The 22,262-nt window shown below is 46.8% G+C and overlaps 1 protein-coding gene across 3 annotated transcripts in view; it reads left to right on the forward strand.

Moving 5' to 3' along the window:
• Nucleotides 1-4,782: 4,782 nt before the first annotated feature.
• The window catches only part of ARMC9 (armadillo repeat containing 9), a 151,459-nt gene continuing 133,979 nt past the window's right edge, over nt 4,783-22,262 (forward strand). For 2 of the 3 annotated variants that reach the window (XM_043578144.1, XM_043578146.1), the window contains exons 1-5: nt 4,784-4,873; nt 11,932-12,022; nt 13,896-14,021; nt 19,453-19,623; nt 21,426-21,581. In XM_043578144.1, coding sequence (XP_043434079.1) covers nt 11,972-12,022; nt 13,896-14,021; nt 19,453-19,623; nt 21,426-21,581 — 504 coding nt within the window. In that variant the 5' untranslated portion in view covers nt 4,784-4,873; nt 11,932-11,971. Of the gene's footprint in view, nt 4,874-11,931; nt 12,023-13,895; nt 14,022-19,452; nt 19,624-21,425; nt 21,582-22,262 lie in introns of all 3 variants that reach the window. The other variant, XM_043578145.1, reaches the window with a different exon arrangement.

The raw sequence follows: 22,262 nt of genomic DNA on the forward strand, positions 1-22,262 counted from the left end.
TCTGTGTGTGGTTTCAGCTATTTGCCCTTCAGTAGAGAGAGAGGCCAGGCACTTGCCTGCGACAGCTGCAAAGATGACTTCATTTTAGAGCTGTGTCACTTTTGGATCTGCTTTCTCCAGCAACGGCAACAAAAGAAAAAGAAAATAAACAAATGGGACTACATCAAGCTAAAAAGCTTTTGCACAGCAAAAGAAAACACTAATAAAACCAAAAAGCAACTTACTGAATGGGAGAAGATACTTACAAACTTGATAAGGGGTGGATATCCAAGATATGTAAAGGACTCAGACAACGGAATAACAAAAAGGCAAACCCTATTAAGAAATGGGCAGAGGACCTGAAGAGGCATTTTTCCAAAGAAGACATACAAGAGGGTCAACAGGCACAGGAAAAGATGCTCCACATCACTAAACATCAGGGAAATGCGAATCAAAACCGCAATGAGATACCACCTCACACCTGTCAGAATGGTTATTATCAAAGAGATAAGAAATAACAAGTGTTGGCAAGGAAAAAAGGGAACCCAAGTGCACTGTTGGTGGGAATGTACATTCGTGCAGCCATCATGGAAAACCATATGTTGGAGGTTCCCCCCAAAACTGGAAACAGAACTATCATGTGATTCAGCAATTCTACTTCTGGGTATCTATCTGAAGAAATGAAAACACTAATTCAAAAAGATATATGTACCCGTACGTAATTGCCAAGATATGGGAGCAACCTAAGTGTTCACAGACAAATGAATGGATAAGATGTGGTATATACATATATTCGATGGAATATTACTCAGCTATAAAAAGGAATGAAATCTTGACGTTTGCGACAACATGGATGGACCTGGAGGGTATTATGCAAAATAAAATAAGTCAGACAAAGGAAGACAAATGCCACATGATTTCACTTATATGTGAAATCTAAAAAGCAAAAACAAATGAAGAAACAGAACAAAACAGAAACAAACTCAGAGATACAGAGAACAAACTGGTGGTTTCCAGAGGGGAGGGAAGTGGGGGGATGGGCCAAATAAATGAAGGGAATTAAGAGGTGCAAACTTCCAGTTATAAAATAAATAACAGGGATGCAATGTACATCATAGAGAATATAATCAATAATATTGTAATAATTTGGGGGCTCTTGGCTGGTTCAGTTGGTAGAGCATGCAACTGTTTATCTCAGCGTCGTGAGTTCAAGCCCCATGTTGGATATAGAGAGTACTTAAAAAAATTTTTTTTAGTATTGTGATAACTTTGTATAGTGACAGATGGTAACTAGACCTATTGTGATGAGCATTTTGTAATGTATAAAAATATCGAATCACTCTCTTGTACACTGAAACTAATATAATATTGTATGCCAATTATAATTCAATAAAAAATTAAAATGTTTGAAACTGGAAAAAAAAAAAAGAACTGTGTAGCATGGCACAGAGATGCATGGCCTCCCACCCCCAAGGTGTTCAAGGGCTAAGGTCCATAGAAGGGCTGCAGATGGCTCAGATTTGTCCCTTGAATGCAGAACTCAGCCAGTCCCTTTTATTTTCAGGGAAAGCTTGGTTAGCTCCCCTGAAGTATTGTGCATATTCCAAGAATTGAATTTGGGGTTGAGTTTTTCCCAGCAGCAACATTTTGATAATCCTAGAATTGGAGTGATGGGTTTATACAGATTCATTTCATTTCATTTATTTTGAAAGAGAGCGTGAGCAGGGGAGAGGCAGAGAGATAGGGAGAGAGAGAATCCCAAGCAGGCTCCACACTGTCAGCACAGAGCCCAACGTAGGGCTCAGTCCTACAAACTGTGAGATCATAACTGGAGCCAAGATCAAGAGTCAGACACTTAGTCAACTGAGCCATCCAGGCACCAGAAAGTCATTGTGGGTGCATTGGCACTTTGGGAAAACTGGAGTTGTCAAGAAAAAACCAGTGGGATGTATTGGTAGGCCTAAGAACTGGGAAGGGGAGGCATTGGTTTACCGTGCTGCTCTGAACTCATGGATATACAGAGTCAACATGGGCACTGCCCAGATGACACTTCGGATGGAAGCAGTTTGCCTTTGTGACAAAGATATTCTTTGTACTCATACCAGGACATATCACATTGACATTTTTTTTTCCAATTTAGTGCTTGCATCACACAAGTGTTCAAGGGATTGAAGGAATTCTTAAAGTATAAAGAATGATAGCAATTTATCTACTGTTTCAAGTCATATCTGCTTGTTCCGGTATCACCCACAATCACAAAGGTACAAGTCAGAAACCAACCTAGATCCTTGACAACTTGAGATAACGGTAAGAAGCTACCTCTGGGTTTATTGTAAGAAAATTAACCTGACATTTTTAATTAATAACAAATTCCCTTGTTGAAGGCACTTTGAGTTGATATGCCATATACAGAAATTATGTCTACAATAGGATTCTTTGGGTTGCAAGTGACAGAAACCCAACTTGAATCCGTCTGAATAGAAGACTATTTGGTTGGCTGGAGGGCTGCTGGAGCTGCTGCAGGAATGAGAACAGCTCTATGAACTCAGAGTCTGGACCCAGGGATTTGACAACCCCAGCATCTTCTCTTTGCATCTCTCCGGGTGACAGCTTCATTTTCTCAGGCTTTTTTATGTGACAAAGGACATGGTTATAAGGCTACCCTGGAATCTCATTTTACAATAACCTGAACACAATTCAACAGAAAAATGCCTCGGAAAGACTCTCATTGGCTTAGCTTGAATCACACGCCCATCCTGGGCCAGTCACCATGGTCAGAGATGCAGGGTAAGATTAGTCCATTCCCAGCTGTGTGACCAACCCCGTGGTCAGGTGTCTTACCAGGAGGGACAGAGGTGATGGGCAGACAAAGATAATAGCCACCACAATGACCATAATCCTGGAAGTCAGGCAAATGCACCCAGAAGGCAAATGCAAAACAGGAGTGGTATTTATTGTAGCTAAGAGCCCAGGGTTCAAAGGCACAAGGACCTAGATTTGGTCCGGTTCCACCAGTCCCCTGCTGTGCGGACTCTGAGTTCTTAACCTCTCTGTACCTCCTGTTATTTATCTTGTCAAAGACAAAACTTGGACAAAGAGACTGATATGATTTAGCTTACTGCAATAGAAAGCACCCCAGATCAGACATCAGCATGTGCATTACCTCAGGTAAAGTACAACATTAATCTATACAATTCTGAAAATATTATCCATCTCATGGATGTGGTGTGAATTAAATAATTTATGTAATTCACTTAACACAATGCTGGGCACACATGGGGTTGTCATATTTAGCAAATAAAAATACAGGCCAATATAATGTCCTGTATATACATTAAAATAAACCAATAGTTGGGATATACTTATATTAAAAACTTATCTGAAATCCAAATTTAAAATTTAAGTGTTCTAGGGGCGCCTGGGTGGCTCGGTCGGTTGAGTGTCCAACTTTGGCTCAGGTCGTGATCTCACAGTTCCTGAGTTCGAGCCCCGCGTCGGGCTCTGTGCTGACAGCTCAGAGCCTGGAGCCTGCCTCAGATTCTGTCTCCCTCTCTCTCTGCCCCTCCCCTGCTCATGCTCTGTCTCTGTCTCAAAAATAAAAATAAAAAACGTTTAAAAAAATTTAAGTGTTCTATATTTTGTCTGACGACCTTTGGCACACAGTGAACTGACAAGTGTTAACTTATTGTGAACGGGAGATTTATTTTTTTTTATTAAAAAAATGTTTTTTTTAATGTTTATTGAGAGAGAGACAGAGACAGAGCATGAGCAAGGGAGAGGCACAGAGAGAGGGAGACACAGAATCCGAAGCAAACTCCAGGCTCTGAGCTGTCAGCACAGCCCAACTCAGCTGGAACTTACAAGCCGTGAGATCATGACCTGAGCCGATGTCAGAAGCTTAACCCACTGAACCACCCAGGCATCCTGACATTTATTTTCAATACATACTACATGGACAGGATTTCTCTTCCTGCCAAATATAGCTTTTCTTTGAAGGCAATCTCAGATCCCAGAAGAGCAGATCCCAGAGCCACAGACCATCTTAGGGCTTCTTTAAAATAAAGCTCACCTAACCTTCTCCATGACTCTTCCCTGACTCTGGCCTTGACCGTCTTTTTGGAAGCATGAGGTGGAAACACGAAGACTCCCACGACAGAGCCTCAGTGCCTGGAAGGTCATGTCTCCAGCCACCTCCCCACCCTCCAGCTGAGCTGGAGACTGGCAGGTGCTCTTTCAGTGCTGTTTAACTTGAGCCCCGAAGCACCACGTGCAAGGAGAGGGAGGATTTGCGCTGTTCTATTTTTGAAAACCAAAATTTCACACGGGGCGGGGGAAGTTTCTTAAAATTCCCAGAAAGTGCTGCAGCGGGGTGGAAGGGTGAAGCGCAGGCAGATCTGGGGCGACAGTTTTGGTTCCAAGGTAATTCTGAGTCGCTCCTGCGAACGGGAGTAACACCTGTTTTTCCACGAACACCACTCTGTATTGTATTCTCTGGCCGGTTTTGTTTTTCCCGGGATACAACGACCTCCTTGAAGTTAGGTATTGAGCCCAGTCGGCTCATCCCCAGAGCCGGGCAGAGCGCCAGGCACCGCGTGTGTGGAAATGAACGAACGAAGTCGTGGAGAGGAGGGCAGGGGAAGCCACCCCACAGCGAGCCTCACGCAGCGGCCACCGCGCCGCGAAATCCCGCTTCACTTCCGCTGCCGGGAGGCCTCAGAGCCCCAGCTCCCGAATCGCCCGCCTTTCCTCCCAGGATGCTCCGCGCCGGCTGCGTCCCGTGATTGGCTGCACCGCCCCCACGTGACGTCGAACTGGCGGCGCCGGTTGCCTGGGCGACAGCTGGAGAAGTGGCGGCGGAGCGGGTTTGGCGCGGGCGGCCGCGGCCGTGCAGCAGGTAAGCGCCTCCTCCGACGCGGCCGGGCCGCCCTGGAGGCTGCCATCCCCGGGCGGAAAGGAGCAGTGGTGGGGCCCGAGGGCCGAAGCTCTGCGGAGCCCTCGCCCCAGAGGAAAGCCAGCTTGGCAGCCGCTGCCGAACGCCCCCACTTCTGGTCGGCCGTCCTGGGCTCTTACTCTGGCGTGGGCCCGAGGCGGCCTCCTGGGCAAACCGAGGACGGGCCCAGCCGCTTCCCGCAAGTAGTCTCTGATCTGTGCTGCAGTGGACCGAACTTGGAAGGGGCCGCCAGTCGTCCAGCTGGGTAGTGGCGGCACGAGCGGGTAGCCTGGGGCTTTTAGATCCATCCGCTCGGTTATCTGCCTCAGCTAACCTCCTCTCCAGACTTCATCCAGTCTAAGCCAAACTAGGATGCTATCACTGCAGTTTCGTCTTCCAGACAAATCCCATAGCCTTCCCCTTATTCGATCAGCTTGTAGGTCCTAGAGCCCTATTCTACGGAAATTAAGAAGCAATCCTCAAGAATGGCTGAAGAAGTTTTGTCTAGTTTCTGCATAAAGTAGAGCAGTGGTTCTTAAACTCGAGTGTGCATAAAAGTCATCCGGGGAGTTTGTATAAATCAGTTTCTGGGCATCGTGCTGCCATGGTGTTCAGTAAGATCAGGGTGGCGCTAGGAATTTTCATTTGCAGAAGCATCCCAGGCGATCCTGATTGAGGCGGTCCCAGCGTTTTGGGTAGTACTTGTGTAGTGGTTAATATCTGGTCTTAAATTCGTACTTTTGTCACTTACTGGCTGGATTATTGGGAGCATCTCAACCTGTTTGAGCCTCAGTTACCTCATCTGTAAAATAATATAAATTATATTCATCTCTCAGTTTTGTTGTGACAATTAAATGTGAAGCATCTTGCATGTTGCCTGGCATACAGTAAACCCTTAAAGTGAACTTTTTAAAAAAAATTTTTTAACGTTTATTTATTTTTGAGATAGAGAGAGAGCATGAACGAGGGAGGGTCAAAAAGAGGGAGACACAGAATCTGAAACAGGCTCCAGGCTCTGAGCTGTCAGCACAGAGCCCGACGCGGGGCTCGAACTCACGAGCTCTGAGAGATCTGTGAGATCATGACCTGAGCCGAAGTCGGCCACCCAACCGACTGAGCCACCCAGGCGCCCCTAAAGTGAACTTTTTATGATATAAAGGTTTAGATGAAATTCTCATTTCCAAGATGTCAGAGTAATAGAATACCCAGCAGTGGCTCACATTCACTGAGAGATCATCACAGCAGAATCCCATTCAAATAGTGGTCTTGAAGAACTTCTCTGAGTAAGTGATGTTTATAAGCACAGGGATTAGCCAGGTGAAGAAAGAGGAGGAAAGTGTTGTAAGCAGCGAGAAGAGGATGTGCAAAGGCCCTGAGGTAGGAAGAGCTTGCGTTCTCAAAAACAACAACGTTCTCTTGTTCTCTGGTCTTCAAAATTCTGTTCTCTCTGCTTGGACATCATTTGTTTGTAAATATCTTGGGTGTCTGTGATGCCTACCAGGCTCTGTTAGGTTCTGGAGACATCAAATTTAAATCCACCTCCCTGCCTTTGTAGACAGGGTGATAAGTATAGCAGTAGAGGTAAATGTAGAGTTCAGAGGAGAGAGCATTTCCTTGATAGGGAAGGAAGGGGAGGGGTTCATGGCAGACCTCCTGAAAGAGGTCAGTTCTGGGTTAAATTACCCTGATGAGTCAGGTTTGTGGTGGGGCGAGTGCATCAGACAGACGGTTTGGAGTTGTGGAAGAGCATGTGGTGTGGGGGGGATATCGAGGTTTGCCGCTGGCGGGCCTGCTGTGGGGCAGAGGTGGTGGGGGTCCAGGGAAGGGCTGAGGAGGTGGTGGTCCTCAAACCGTAGCAGTCTTTCCTCAGGTCCCTGGCAGGCCTGCAGGTGCCAGGAAGGATAGGTGCGCTCCCTGCTACATCCACGTCACTGTCTCCCTTCGTCAAAACCCCCAGCTCCTTTGAAGCACGTGCCCCGGCCTTTCCTCCCTGCCACCAACCTACTGGGGGCGCAGCTGCCCCTCAAAGGCTGTAGCGCCTGGCTCACTGTCTGCCCCTCCACCTCCTCTCCTTCTGTTTTGGAGATTTCCCCATTCTGGCCACTCACTCCACTTTCTCCATCTTTTTTTTTTTTCTTTTTAATGTATATTTGTTTTGAGAGAGAGAGAGAGAGAGAGAGAGAGAGAGAGAGACTCCCAAGCAGGCTCTGCACTGACAGTGCAGACTCGGGCTCGATCTCACAAACAGTGAGATCGTGACCTGAGCCGGATTCAAGAGTCAAATGCTTAACTGATTGAGCCAGCCAGGTGCCCCTCTGCTTTCTTCATCTTTCAGGTGTCTTCTTCCTCCATTCCCTCTCTCCACTCCCTGCTGTGGCCACGAATGTCCTAATATGGCATCGCCTCCCAGATCAAGCACCTGTTCCATTCTGGTCCCACTTTTTCTCTTTCAAGCTCACGTGAGTGTGTCTCTGCCGCTGATCTCAGGCCCCGGGCCTCTTTTTTTTTTTTTTTTTTTTAATTTTTTTTTTTTAACATTTTATTTATTTTTGAGACAGAGAGAGACAGAGCATGAACGGGGGAGGGTCAGAGAGAGGGAGACACAGAATCGGAAACAGGCTCCAGGCTCCGAGCCATCAGCCCAGAGCCCGACGCGGGGCTCGAACTCACGGACTGCGAGATCGTGACCTGAGCCGAAGTCGGACGCTTAACCAACTGAGCCACCCAGGTGCCCCAGGCCCCGGGCCTCTTAAGCAGGTGTTTGACCCTGTTACGTTCTCACTGCTCTGCGATCCCCTGTGCACCTCCCCCCTCCTCCAGCCTCAGTGCTCCATCACTGTTACACTGGCTTTCTCTTTTCCCTCTCTTCCAGAAAAAACCTCACCCTGGCTCACCTAACTCAGACGGCTGAAAGTGGCTGAAAAAACTGCAGAATTGTGCAGACTGGTTCCAGGTTTCGGATTCAAGTCCATGTGTCTTTTTTTTTTTTTTTTCATATTGATTTTTGAGAGACAGAGCCCTTGTGCGTGAGAGTGTGAGTGGGGAGGGGAAGAGAGAGAGGGGGACAGAAGATCCGAAGCAGGCCCCGTGCTGACAGCAGAGAGCCTGACGTGGGGCTGGAACCCATGAACCTCGAGATCGTGACCTGAGCTAAAGTCAGACACTTAACTGACTGAGCCACCAGGCGCCCCTCGAGTCCATGTGTCTTAAGCAGATTCTCAGCACTGGAAATCCTGCCACGTTTCCGTAGTCTGCTTGGTTCCCACCTTCTCTTCCAGCCGTCAATGAGTTTCTTTACCTTAAAACACCTCCCATCTCTTTGAGACACCACTCCCTCCCTCCTTTCTGTGACAGATCTCCCTGTCTCTCCTTTGTGACTTCTCTCTTTAAGCCTTTCCTTTCAGGTGCCTGTCCTCACTGTTCTTGTCCACGTCACTGTCAAACCCGTGTTGTCAAATCCAAGGATTGAGTCTTCCCCCCACGTGTTCCTCGACCGTGCAGAGTGGCAGTTGACGTGGGGAACACCTTCCCTGGCTCCCAGGTGCCACAGTCTCCCGCTTGTGTCCCACCAACAAGTCACTGCTTTGGCCGCTTCTGTCTCCCTGAGCCCCCGTACCCGAGTGCTCCAGGGTTCAGGCACGGGCCTGAGCTCTTCTCCGCTACGCCTCCTCCCTAGGAGTCCCATCCGCGTAGGACCCTTGTCTCCTGAGATGCCATCTTTATGCTGACAGTTTCCAAATGCTGATCTCCAGCTCCCATCTTCCCCTTTACTCGGGCTCCCACGCACCCACCTTCTCCACACCCCGCCGGGATGCCTCGTGGGCCTGCGAGACTATGGCCGGAACAGAACTCTTGACGACCTGTCAGACGGCCCCTGTCCCCTTCCTCCCCACTTCAACAGATGGCATCCGCTCAGGCCCGCGTGTCTTCCTTCCCTTCTTACCCTCACCCCCGACCTCCAGTCCATCAGCAGGTTGTGCACCTCTCCCTTTCACGGCTGGAACCCGAACACTTCACGAGGTTCCCCTCGGCTCGTCCAGACTTCCCTCGTCACTAGCTCGGGCTCGGCCATGACCCCCTTTCCGCCCACGGTCCGCTCAGCCTCTCCCCACACAGCAGACACTGCTGTCGGGAAACGTAAATCGGGGTTGGCAGTCCCTCCTCAGGGCCCTCTCGGGGCTTCCCATCACGCTCAGGCCGCTCGCCCACACAAGGCCTGTCTGACCTGGCCCGCGCCTCGAGGCCTCCTGTGTCTGCCTCGCTTCTCCCCACCCCGGTCCTCAGCGCTCTGTGGCCTCCACGCTCGCAGACCCCTCTCCCCGGATCCGGGAGTGCTCAGGCCCTCGCGTCTCCACCCAGACGTTCCCAGGGAGGCCTTCTCTGCCCACACCGTCTAAAAGAGCCCCACACCCCTCTTCTCCAGGCTCTGTCCCCTTCTTGCTGTCTTTTCCTCATATCTGAAATCACTTCCATTCGTTGTTTTTGAGCAACTACAGCGTGCCAGGCACTGGCCTGGGCCCTGGGCACACCGAGGGATGCAGCTCCTGAATCCACAGCGAGCGGTACTTAAGCGGATGGGTGTTCGAGTCAGATGGTGGTTAGTGCTGTTGAGAAAAATAAAGCAGGACGGAAGACTTAGAAGTGATGGGGCTCACCCCTTAGGAAGGGTAGTCAGGGCAAGCTCTCTGAGGAGGTGACATTTAGAAGAGACCTGAATGAGATGGGGGTGCCTGGAGGGTGTCTGCGGGAAGTGCAGAGAGAAGGCAGGCGTGAGCTGTGGGCGTCCGGTGGGTGCGGCCACTCGGTGGCCCTTGTACCTCAAGTTCACAGAGCAAAGGAGAGTGTGGGAGGCCAAGCTGTGTAGCCTTTGAGAGGTGGGCGTAAGGAGCGTGGCCTTGGTCCGGAGGGTGGTGGAACCCCAGGAGGGTCCTAAGCAGGAGAGGAAAGATCATTGGGAAAGATGGGGCCACAAGATGATGGTGAGACAGAGAATGAAAACGGGGCAAGTTACTAAATTTAATCTACCCGACTTACGCTCAAATAATTCAAATCAAATGCACTGTAACGGGCAGATGTAATGTTACAGAATCTTGTGTTCTTAGTATTAGAAGAGATCTGGTCAATTCCCCACTTTATTTCACAGATGAAAGAGGCTCCGAGTTTCGGTGATTGCCCCAGATCAGATGCCAGTGAGTGGGTAGTTAGTATTAGTGCACAGGCTTTTTCATTCCCCTGGTTATGGGCACCCAGTGTGGGTGAAGAGCCTGGGGGTGCGGCTCAGGGAGTGGCTGCTTTGGGCACACCTGGGGACAGAAAAAGTAGAAAGTACTTCTTCAAAACGTTTGCAGTGTTTTGTTTATTTAAACATTTGGACATGTACATAGGCGTTGTGCATCCTTACATGTAACTAAAAGAAAACAAGAAACAAAAACAAACTGACCTAATAAATTCTCTAGCGCGTGAACCTTAACACTTGTGAAAATATGTATCACTTCCTCCTCCATTACTGTGAGGCTAAATGATTATGGTCTTCCGGAAACATTACGGATTTCTTTCTTTCTTTCTTTCTTTCTTTCTTTCTTTCTTTCTTTCTTTCTTTCTTTCTTTCTTTCTAAGAGAATGGGTGTGCATGTGCAGTGGGGGGGCAGAGGGAGAGGGAGAGAAAAGGAGAGGGAGAATCTTGAGCAGGCTTCTTCACACCCAGCATGGAGCCCAACGCAAGCCTCGATCGATCTCACAACCGCGAGCTCATGACTTGAGCCGAAATCAAGAATTGGACACCTCGGGGCGCCTGGGTGGCTCAGTCGGTTGAGTGTCCGACTTCCGCTCAGGTCATGATCTCACAGTCCATGAGTTTGAGCCCCGCGTCAGGCTCTGTGCTGACAGCTCGGAGCCTGGAGCCTGCTTCAGATTCTGTGTCTCCCTATCTTTCTCTGCCTCTCCCCTACTCATGCTCTGTCTCGCTCTGTCTCTCTCTGTCTCAAAAATAAATAAAAACATTAAAAAAAAATTAAAAAAAAAAAAAGAATTGGACACCTAACCAACTGAGCCACCCAGGTGCCCCCGATTACTGTTTTTTACTTGGAGGCTGTGTGAGGAATTGGTGACTCTGTGTTTATTTATATCAGATTAATTTTAATGCATGTCCTTCTTAAGTGAATGAATCTTATCAAATTTTGTTTTGTTCTAAAATGTACTTTGTGGTCTTGATCGTTTGAATTACATATACCACACTGTGGCACATTAGAAAAATAATCGTCCCCAATCTCAATAGCAAGCCTTGATCCTCATTTACACCACCTTCTAGCCCATGTTCACACTCATTTTAAGTAGTTGTCATAGAAGAAGGAATTACGTCGGACTTTAGCCTCTGTATTTCCTAGTGCTGCTGTAATAAGTTACCATAAAATTAGTGACCTGGAGGTCAGAAGCCCAAAATGGGTCTCCCTGGGCTAGAATCCAGGTGTTCACAGGGCTTGTTCATTTTTTTTTTTAATGTTTATTTTTGAGAGAGGGAGACAGAGGATCTAAAGCGGGTTCCGTGCTAACAGCACAGAGCCCGATGTGGGGCTTGAACTTGCAAACTGGGAGTTCGTGACCGGAGCCCAAGTCGGACGCTCGACTGACTGAGCCACCGGGCGGCCCAGGGCTTGTTCATTTCTAAAGGCTCTGGAGGAGAGTCTGTTCCTTGCCTTTTCGAGCTTCTAGAGGCTGCCTGCACTCACTCCTTGGTGTGGGGTCCCTTCTCCATCTTCAGGGCCAGCAGTGCATCACTCTGACATTGACCCTCTTGTCTCCTTATAAGGATCATGGTGCTTACACTGGGCCCGCCAGGTAATCATAGATACTCTCCTTATTTTAAGGTCAGCTGATTAGCAACCTTAATTCCATGTGCAGCTCGACATAGTCAGGGGCTCCGGGGGTTAGGATGGGGGGCCATTATTCTGCCCACCACAGCCACCTTTTTATGACTTCACAGATGATTGTAGTGAAAGCTTTTATCTTCTGCTTTTGCCTTGTAGAGATTTTTGCTGCCGTGAGAATTAACAGTAACCGTTCAATATGGGAGATGTTCTGGCTCACGAATCAGAATTACTTGCACTAGTGAAAGAGGTATGTTTTACCACACATAGGTCACAGAAAAAAAGATCTTGAAAACTCATGTTTTATAATGCAACACATTTTATAGTGTCTTATAATGTGTTTTCTATCCTTACATTAGAGTTATCTGTTTTCCATTATATATGTATTTTTTGTTTTCATAACTAAATTGAAATCTTCAACGTTTATTTATTTTTGGGACAGAGAGAGACAGAGCATGAACGGGGGAGGGGCAGAGAGAGAGGGAGACACAGAATCAGAAACAGGCTCCAGGCTCCGAGCCATCAGCCCAGAGCCCGACGCGGGGCTCGAACTCCCGGACCGCGAGATCGTGACCTGGCTGAAGTCGGACGCTTAACCGACTGCGCCACCCAGGCGCCCCTAAATTGAAATCTTAAAGTCACTTGAAAAGATTTCTTTAAAGAAAATTATAATAGTAACGTGCTCATGGTAAAGATGTAAACAATGTGGAAATATAAAAAGTTCATTACCCTGTTCCACTCCTGCAGCGACCACTGTTAATGGGTTAGTATATTTTTCCAGACTTTTTTTCAGTGAATATGCAAAATACACGTACATGTCTATAGTTTGCTTTACAAAATAGAATACGCTGTCGTACATGTTGTTCTGAAGCTTGGCTTTTCTCCCCCCACAGTAGTGGAGTGTGACTGCCTTCCTGTGATCTGCCTCATACTTTTTAATGCTGTCGAATATTTCAAATTGAGTGGCCGCGTCTACTTAACTTGTTACCTGTGAATGGACATTTAGGTTTCCTACAATGAAAGCTTTTGAAGCACAGGACCCACACCGTGTGCTTTTATATATTCTCTATTGCTTTTAGCACGGGGCTAGCATGTCGATGGTGCTAAAGAAACCGCAGCTGCTGTTTTATTCTGTGATTAACCGTCCAGTAGGCACCGCGAGCCACGGCAGCGGAGCAAGGCATCTCTCCCGGAAATGAAGCTTAGTCATTTTTTGGTGTGCTCGTAAATAAATTATTTTTTCAAAAAATTTTTTATTATTAAAAAAAAAATTTTTAACATTTATTTGTGAGACAGAGACCGAGTATGAGCAGGGGGAGGGGCAGAGAGAGAGGGAGACACAGAATCCGAAGCAGGCTCCAGGCTCCGAGCTGTCAGCACAGAGCCCGACGCGGGGCTCGAACCCATGAATCGTGAGATCATGACCTGAGCCAAAGTCAGACGCTCAACCGACTGAGCCATCCAGACGCCCCATCTCATGAATAAATTCTTAAAGCCATCACAGCAATGGGTTGTGGACAGGGCCTGGGGAAGTAGCCTACCCCGAGGAGGTGGCAGGAGGTGACTGCCACAAACTGAGAAGGAGGGCAGAGGAGTGTGGAGAACGACGGTAGAGTACATGGTGGGGAAGGCAAAGGAGAGGGGCGTCTCTAGACAGGCAGTGAGCTTTAGTGCCGTGCTCCAAGGTCACTGCCGACATTGCCCATCTTTTATCTTCTGTTCTTAAGGACAGGCATTTCTAGTGCCTGTTTCAAGTAGCAGATTCCCAGAGACCTACTAGACCCAGAGCCATCAGACCTTCTGAAGATCACCTTTGCCTTTTTCAGGCTGCTGCACACGTCATTTTGTTTCTATTAATAATGGTAATGAATCGTGCAGCTCACTCTTTTTTTCCTGAAAACAAATTTATTTTCTGTAAATAAGCATGTTCTGTGATACTGTCTTTCTAGGCTCTTGGCATGTGTGTCAACCAAGTAAATTGTAAGCTGGATCCCAAATTCTCCCAAAGATTAACCCCGTTATGAATTGGTGATAACACGGAGCTGGTACAGTTACTTCAAAGGCAGTTACTTTGTTGATGTTAAAATAGAGAAATGTATATACACTTATGTTCTTTTTTATAGTATTTAGATTTTGCTGAATTTGAAGACACCTTGAAAACATTTTCAAAAGAATGCAAAATAAAAGGAAAGCCATTATCTAAGACAGCAGGTGGCTCTTTAAGGGATTCCAAATCACTGGTCATCCAGGTAACATTTTGCTTTTCTTTGATCTCTGTCAATAATCAAGATGCTCCCTACTTGTAAAACATGCCATTATTAGAGAATATTGGCATTGTTCTGGGAACTTGGTCTGAGTGACTTTTAGTTTGTTTGTTTATTTGTTGATTGATTGATTGATTGTTTGGAGTAAGCTCTATGCCCAACGTGGGGCTTGAATTCACAACTTGGAGATCAAGAGTTGCATGCTTTAGGGGTGCCTGGGTGGTTCAGTTGGTTAAGTGTCCAACTCTTGATTTTGGCTTGGATCATGATCTCATGTATCATGGGATTGAGCCCTGTGTTGGACTCTGTGCTGATAGTGCAAAGCCTGCTTGGGATATATTCTCTCTCTCTCTCTCTCTCTCTTTCTCCCCCCCCCCCCCCCCCCCGGGAAATAAATAAACTTTGTTTTAAAAAAAGAGTTGCATGCTCTACTGACTGAGCCAGCCAGGTGCCCCCAAGCGACCCCAGAGTGACTTTTAGATGCTTAGGTGTTTTCATATGAATGAGTAATGTCATCTTTAAATCTGTATACCTTCTCTAGGAAGTGAGTTGTGATGTAATATCTTTCACATAAGTACATTTCTTGGGAAGAAGAAAAAGAAGAAACCATGCAATGCTTAGGAACAGAAACAAATGTGATCTCCATCCTGAGCAGCATAGGTTGTGAATTTTAGGCTCTGGGGACACGGTGGTGAACCAGACCAAAACAAACCTCAGCCCTCCAGGTGCTCTCATTCTCTCTTGGGGAGATTGGAGGGGGCAGGGAGCGAGAGTCATACTGAAAGGCAGTGTCCTGAAAGGAAGGCCAAGCAGTTCAGTGAACGCCAGGGGCTGCGGAGGACAGATGTTATACAGGCTTCAGCTCTCAGGATTAGAAGGGACCTTAAAGGTCCTCGTTCGATCTGTTATTCGATGCCTCCATCTCATTTGTAACATTCCAAGTAAGTGATTGGTTCACCTTGAATCCTTCAGTGTCAGGAGAGCATGCTGCTTCCTGAGACGGTGTATTTCAGCTTTGCATGATTTTATTATTTTAATAACTTTATTTGTTCTGATACGCCTACTTCCAGGAAAAAATTGACACTTAATTTGAGTCCTATCGACGAGCTGGAAGTAAGGCTGCAGCCACGCTCCCTTTGTTCCTGATCCCCAACTCCCTTGGATGGGGCACTGTTGAAGTGGCCCTTGGGGCTGTGCCCTCTGCCCAGTGTCCCTCCAGACCTCAGGCACCTGGACACTGAGCTGCCGCCATGTCAAACACAGACTCTTCTGTTGATGCTGCTACCGTGGGCGGCCTGGCGGGGCACCTCCCTTCCCCAGAGCACATTTTTCAGAACATGAAACCAGAATCGAGCCATTGTTAGACTTGGACACAGAGGCTGTTCCTAACCAGAGTGGAGCTTCTTCCTCAGAATCTCAGCCTCAGTCCTGGGCGCTCAGCACCTAGTTTCCCCACGTTCCTTCAGAAGGAAGGAGGGCCACCCACCGTTACCCCGCAAGTTGGAAAACTATGTGCGCATCTCTTAACTGAAGGTACCGTTGAGAGGAATCTAACAAATCCTTGATAGCTAACTAGCAAAATGCTCAGAATCTTCTGTGAAACTCACACATAAGCAGGATAAGCTCTGTGTCTGGAAACTTCTCTGTGTAGCTGGTGTCTCCAGAAATGGCTGCCGTGTACTTTTTGCAACCGGTTTGACATCACACGCAGCGCCAGCCGCACACACTTCAGTGTTTCCGGGGCCTTTTTTAAAATTGTGATTTAAAAAGCACATGACATAAATTTACCGTCTTACCTATTTTTAAGTATACAGTTCAGTAGTGTTAAATATATTTATGTTGTGCTGAAACAGATGTCCAGAACTTTTTCATCTTGCAAATCTGAAACTCTGTCCGTTGAACAATACTACCCACATTCCCTCCCCCCAGCCCCTAATAACCATCATTCTACTTCTGTTTCTATGACTTTCACTACTTAAAGATACCTCATATAAGTAGAATCATACTGTATTTTTCTTTTTGTGGCTGGCTTATTTCACGTAACATAATGTCCTCAAGGTTCACCCATGTTGTAGCATGTGACAGTATTTCCTTCCTTTTAAAATTTTTTTTTTTAACGTTTATTTATTTTTGAGACAGAGAGAGACAGGGCATGAACAGGGGAGGGGCAGAGAGAGAGGGAGACACAGAATCCGAAACAGGCTCCAAGCTCTGAGCCATCAGCACAGAGCCCGACGCGGGGCTCGAAGTCATGGACTGTGAGATCATGACCTGAGCCGAAGTCAGACGCTTAACTGACCAAGCCACCCAGGCACCCCAATTTCCTTCCTTTTTAAAGCTGAAGGATGTCATGTTATGTGTCTGTACCACATTTTGTTTATCCATTCATACATCAGCGGGCGCTTGAGTTGCTTCCTCCTCTTGGCTGTTGTGAATAGCGCTGCTACGAACATAAGTGTGCTTTCAGTTATTTTGGATTTATACCCGCAGTAGGTTACTGATCACATGGTAGTTCGTTTTTAATTTTTTGAGGAACCTTCATACAGTTTTCCATTGTAATTGCATCATACATTCCCATCAAGAGTACACAGGGGTTATACTTTCTCCACATCCTCACCAACACCTGTTTTATTTTTTGTTTTGTTTTGTTTTTGATAGTAGTCATCCTGATGGATGTGAAGTGATATCTTGTGGTTTTGGTTTGTATCTCTCAGATGCATTCAGGTCCATTTTTCTGTAACTTGAAAAACCTTCCAACTTTCTGATTGCCACAAGCATATCTTTTCTGCCCCTCCAATGTACAGCCATACCCACCATGATGGCTATCCCAAACAAAAGTAAACAGCAAAGATATTGCACAATTTCAGTGACACTCAATAAATGGAGAATTTCCCTAAGCGCTGTTCTTTAAGCAGTGTGTGTGTGTGTGTGTGTGTGTGTGTGTGTGTGTGTGTTGTGTTTATAAGTTACTATTGATGGCGTGTAAATATTCTGATCTTGGTGGTTCTGGCTGAGATCATGGTTTATATAAGAGAAGGTCATTAATATTTGTGACTCTATGAGTTATAATACTGGATTGCTTTGTATGTAGATATTATTTTAAATGCAGGGACTGTTTCCAGGTACAGATCTATAAATCTGGTCACAGGTCTACAAATGTAGAATTAAAAAATTTTTTTAATGTTTATTTTTGAGAGAGAGATAGATAGAGTATGAGCAGGGGAGGGGCAGAGAGAGAAGGGGAGACACAGAATCCAAAGCAGTCTGCAGGCTCTGAGCTGTCAGCACAGAGCCCGACGTGGGGCTCGAACTCATTAACTGTGAGATCATGATCTGAGCCGAAGTCGGATGTTTAACTAACGGGCCCACCCAGGCGCCCCTACAAATGTAGAATTTAGAACAGACTATACATGGCCCATTTGACATGTGGACTCTGCCAAGGCACCTGACAGAATACCTTGACTCAAAGCCTTAAAATACTCCCAAATCTACAGTAAACTCATTCACACGAAGAGCTCTCGGTCACTAGACCTGTCATGGGAGAATGCTTCCTCCAGAGCAGCTCGCAGGGATGGCAGGGTTTGCTTAGAGCTCAACAGAGGCGAGCCTGGCGTGGGGTCAGGCCCCAACAGCACTGCCACTTGGGAAGATCCCCTCCACCCCTGCGGCGGCCAGTAATGGGCTTCCTCGTTCTTTCAGAGGAGGCAGAGCTCGGCTGCTCACATTTTGTTGGGCACCGCTCTTCCTCTGGTTGCTGGCAGGCTGTCCTTCGCTGTTACCAAGGCTGAGTAACAGCAAGAGGATGGTTCTGAGCAGGCAGACATTTCTTTATAGGACTTACTTTGAAAAATTCTGAGTTGCATTCAAATATATGCCAAGACCTTCCAGAGTAAGGTAATATTCAGATGTTCTTTTTTTTTTAAACAGCATTTCTCTGATTTTTTTTTTTTAAGTTTATTTTTGAGAGAGAGAGAGTCAGAGAGAGAGAGAGAGAGAGAGAGCAAGGGAGGGGCAGAGAGCGAGAGGGAGACACAGAATCCCAAGCAGGCTTCCCCCTCTGTCAGCGCAGAGCTACTACGCGGGGCTGAAACCCACGAACCGTGAGATCATGATCTCAGCCAAAATCAAGAGTCAGACGCTAAACCGACTGAGCCACCCAGGCGCCCCAATATTCAGATGCTCTTGATCACATGACATAGAGAACATTTCTGTACTAATTGTAGTTGAAGATTCTTTACTAATGAATATCTTCAAGTATAACCAGACACTGCAACATTGTTCAGTCTATTTCCATTTTATGATATTCACAAGCTCATTTATAAACAACCTTAACCAAAGAGGCAGTTATAGAGGAATACTATAAAGCCATTTTTCAAAAGCGTAAAAGAAAAAACAAAGTGTAAAAATACAATGACCAAATAATAGTGATGAATAATGGTGTTGGGTGGGGGGACCTGGAGGTTCCACAGAAAATCCACTCCAAGAAAAACTTTTGTAAATGAGCACAAAATGTAGGTCTGAGTATCTTGGGCATTTGATATCATCAGGAAAATAATATGAATCACATTGCTTTGGACTGTTAGGAAGTTCTTTCCATTCTGCCTTATACTTAAATCCACAAAATTATGCAGCAGGTATTTGCGATGGGACACTTAACATTCTTCTTGTGAGGCAGGCGGCGTGATAATCGCCGCCTCCTTTCTCCAGAATTCTCTGTCTCAGCTATTGCACAGTAAGTGCAGAAACCGTCTGCCCTGCATATTCAGACTCGCACAGCCCCGAGGTCGGAATGGTACCAGGCCTGAGCCCCTTCCTCTAGCTGTGCCTGTGCTTCTCTGCTTCTGTGGACACCGTATGGATGTGTTGGGATCTGTAGTCACTTCCCGAGTGCCATCTCAGTGGGACATGCGTTAGCATCCCAGGCCTGGGATTGAACGGGTCAGCGTAGATGAGCTCCGGTTCACAGCTGTGCTGTTGGCAAGCTGCTTTGTGGGCGGGGTGAGCTCCGCTGAGGCCTGACTGGGCTCTGGGTCTGGCCTGGTTTTTATCGATTGCGCGCTGCGGGTCAGCGAGTCCACAGGGTATGTGTGCGCCTGTGAGTTTTCTGGCCTCAAGCCCTTGGCCTGGGAGTGGTTCCTCCCCCTTCAGGGACTTCACTGTTCCAACTGATCCTTTCAAAGCCCAGACTTGATATCGCAACCAGGGTTGGTTTGCAGAGATCTCAGCCTCAGATGCTTGAAGCCTTCTAGCTCTCTATCTTTCTGTCCTTTATCTTGGAAAGGAGACTGAGTTTTATCACGTTGAAACCCCAGAGTGTGTGGAGTATCCGGGGTATTGGGTGGGTTGGGATAATCTGGGGTGTTGGGAGAATGGCCATCCCTTGTGACTGGGGTTCGGTCTCCTGTCTTCTCCACAGAAGGACCTCATTGCTGCATTTGACAGCGGAGACCAGAAGGTGTTCTTCGATCTGTGGGAGGAGCACGTTCCCAGTTCCATCCGTGATGGTGACCCCCTTGCCCAGAAGTTGGAATTCTATCTTCACATCCATTTTGCCATCTATCTTCTGAAACACTCCGTGGGGAGACCTGTAGGTTCCTCTTGTGACTTGCGTGGGTCTGAGTGCTGTATTCAAGGAGGATGTGCACTGTTTGTTTTGCAGTTGAGCATTAATTTAGTTTTTGTAGCCATTTTATCGTATCGCTTCCAAGGAGTAGGTGTCTTGTGTCCTGTGAATGATTTTCTTTCTTTCTTTCTTTCTTTCTTTTTTTTAATGTTTATTTATTTTTGAGAAGGAGAGAGAGAGACAGAGTATGAGCGGGAGAGGGACAAAGAGAGAGGGAGACACAGAATCCGAAGCAGGTTCTAGGCTCTGAGCTGTCAGCACAGAGCCCGACGCGGGGCTCAAACTCACAAACTGTGAGATCATGACCTGAGCCAAAGTCTGACCGTTAACTGGCTGAGCCACCCAGGCACCCCTGTGAATGATTTTCTATCTGATTCCCAGCAGTTTATTTTCTAGTGTACATGAAGAGTTAATAATTTCTGTCTTACAAGCTGCACGGTTTTCCCCAATGCCTCAAATTTTTGAAAACTCAGCAAAATAAAGTTTCCTTATTTGGCAATTTGAAATATATACGTGTATGTCTAAGAAAACAGTTACTGAGACCACATATTAGACTGTCATAAGAGAAGTTTAAGTTTAAGCCGCGGAAAGACGCCAGTTGGCGAAGGTCCATTTGAGCACTGGCTGGATGGCCGTCTCAGGCTGTGCGCAGGTGTGCGGAGGGCAGGGCCCAAGTGTCTCCGAGTGTAGAATGTGTGACACAAGGGAGCAGGTCCATGCTGACATTTGACCGCGTGCATTTCTTTAGTGGCTTCTCCTTGTATTAGCTACTGCCCCAGCACCTGTGTTCACTCATTAAAATGTCAGGAGGGCCAGAGGAGGGGTGAGTGGTGGAGGGAGCGGCTCCACAGTACATCGTGGTAGCTTCAGAGTACATCAGGACAGTGCTCACGGGGGGTGAGATCATGGGAGATTTTCACTTTCTTTATACCTATTCCTGTTCTATAAAGAAAATCAATCAATGTTGCATCTTATTTTAAGCCCGGTGGCCAGAAGAGGGCTTCACAGTGGAGCTGCTACACTTGATCTTAGCCAAAAGGCCGAGAAGCGATTCACAGTGTACACAGAATGAGATGCATTGATTGGAAACAGACACACACAGGGCACACATAACTGGGGCGGCCAGGTGGTCAGGGAAGGAGAGCACCCAGTTCCAGGCTGAGCGGCTCAAAGAGGCGCAGGAGGAAATCGAAGCCTGAGGGGGACTGAGTTGCCTTGGATCTCACAGAACCGGCGAAGCCCGCAGAATCAGTCCTTAGCTTCAAAAGGAAAGGAGGAATGCTGTGGAAGCTTCTGTTTCAAAAAACTGTAAAGGTCCACCTGTTCACCGTTAGACGTCTCACCTGAGGGAACCCTGGGGGATGCAGACAAATGTTTATGATAATCTGACGAGGGAAAACAGTGCAGATACCTAATAATGGGGGACTTGGTTAAGGAAGTTGTAATAGACCCACAAAGTGAGGTTTTGTCCTGCCAGTAGAAATGATGTCTAGAATTTTAAGGACATGAGAAAATAGCAATAATAAAGTAAAAGGGCTGCATATTGAACTAGATACCTAGTTCTCTTTAATCCCTGACAAAGTTTGATCAAGGAGTGAGATTGGGGGTGGTGTTAGAATGGCTGGAGAGAGCCCGCTTCCTGGGCCTCGTGGGGAGGATGCCACCAACGTGGCTGGAACTGAAGGAGCCTCGGAGAAAGGGTGGGATGGACAGGGGACTGGACGTCCAGCAGGAGACCCCGGGCGAGCATCTTCCCTTCTTTGCAGGACAAAGAGGACCTGGGTGAGAGGATTTCTTATTTCAAAACCTACCTGGAGACCAAAGGGGCGGCGTTGAGCCAGACCACAGAGTTTCTCCCTTTCTACGCTCTGCCTTTTGTTCCCAACCCCATGGTACACCCCTCGTTTAAAGAGCTCTTCCAGGTGAGTGACAGCCTCTGAATCTTGAATCAGATCCCAGGCCACATTGTGGTTTCATCTTGTATATGCTAGTGGTTTCTGAATGATGCTGTAAAAACACCCTAAAACTTGCTTGTTTTCAGATCATTTCTTTGACAAACTTTCCTTATGCCATAGAGTGTGATTTTTGGTTGTACTGAGACTTGTTAACCCAGCCTGACATAAATATTCTTAAGTGTACGCACTTCCTAAATCATTCTGTGCATCCTTTTTTTGGTATCGAAAGGACAAGTCTTCCAATTACATTGAAAAATAGTAGCGTGAAAAGAACTAGGTTATTTTACATAACTGCCTGCCATGTATGTTTTAATTTGTATTCAGAGTCTCACTTGCTTGGTTATGTCCGATTACCTGGCTGTTACTATTATTTCCTTCAGACTACTTGCCTGTAGCTGTTTTAGTTGTTATATTTCACATTAGTTGACATTTCAGCATACTACTTACTATCAGTGTTTGTTTATCCATTGTAGTAATTTTTATTGACCTAATAAAATTAAGATGTCCCCTGAGAGGCTTATTAAAGTGTGTTTAAGAGACAGAAACAATAGTGATGCAGTTTGCTTTTCCTAAAGAAAGATCTCACAGTGTTTCCAAGAATCTCTTTGGAGAGTCCTCTGTGCCACTGAACAACAGATACACTTCTCT

Source organism: Prionailurus bengalensis, chromosome C1 (genome assembly GCF_016509475.1).
Source record: "Prionailurus bengalensis isolate Pbe53 chromosome C1, Fcat_Pben_1.1_paternal_pri, whole genome shotgun sequence".
NCBI classification, from domain to species: Eukaryota; Metazoa; Chordata; class Mammalia; order Carnivora; family Felidae; genus Prionailurus; species Prionailurus bengalensis.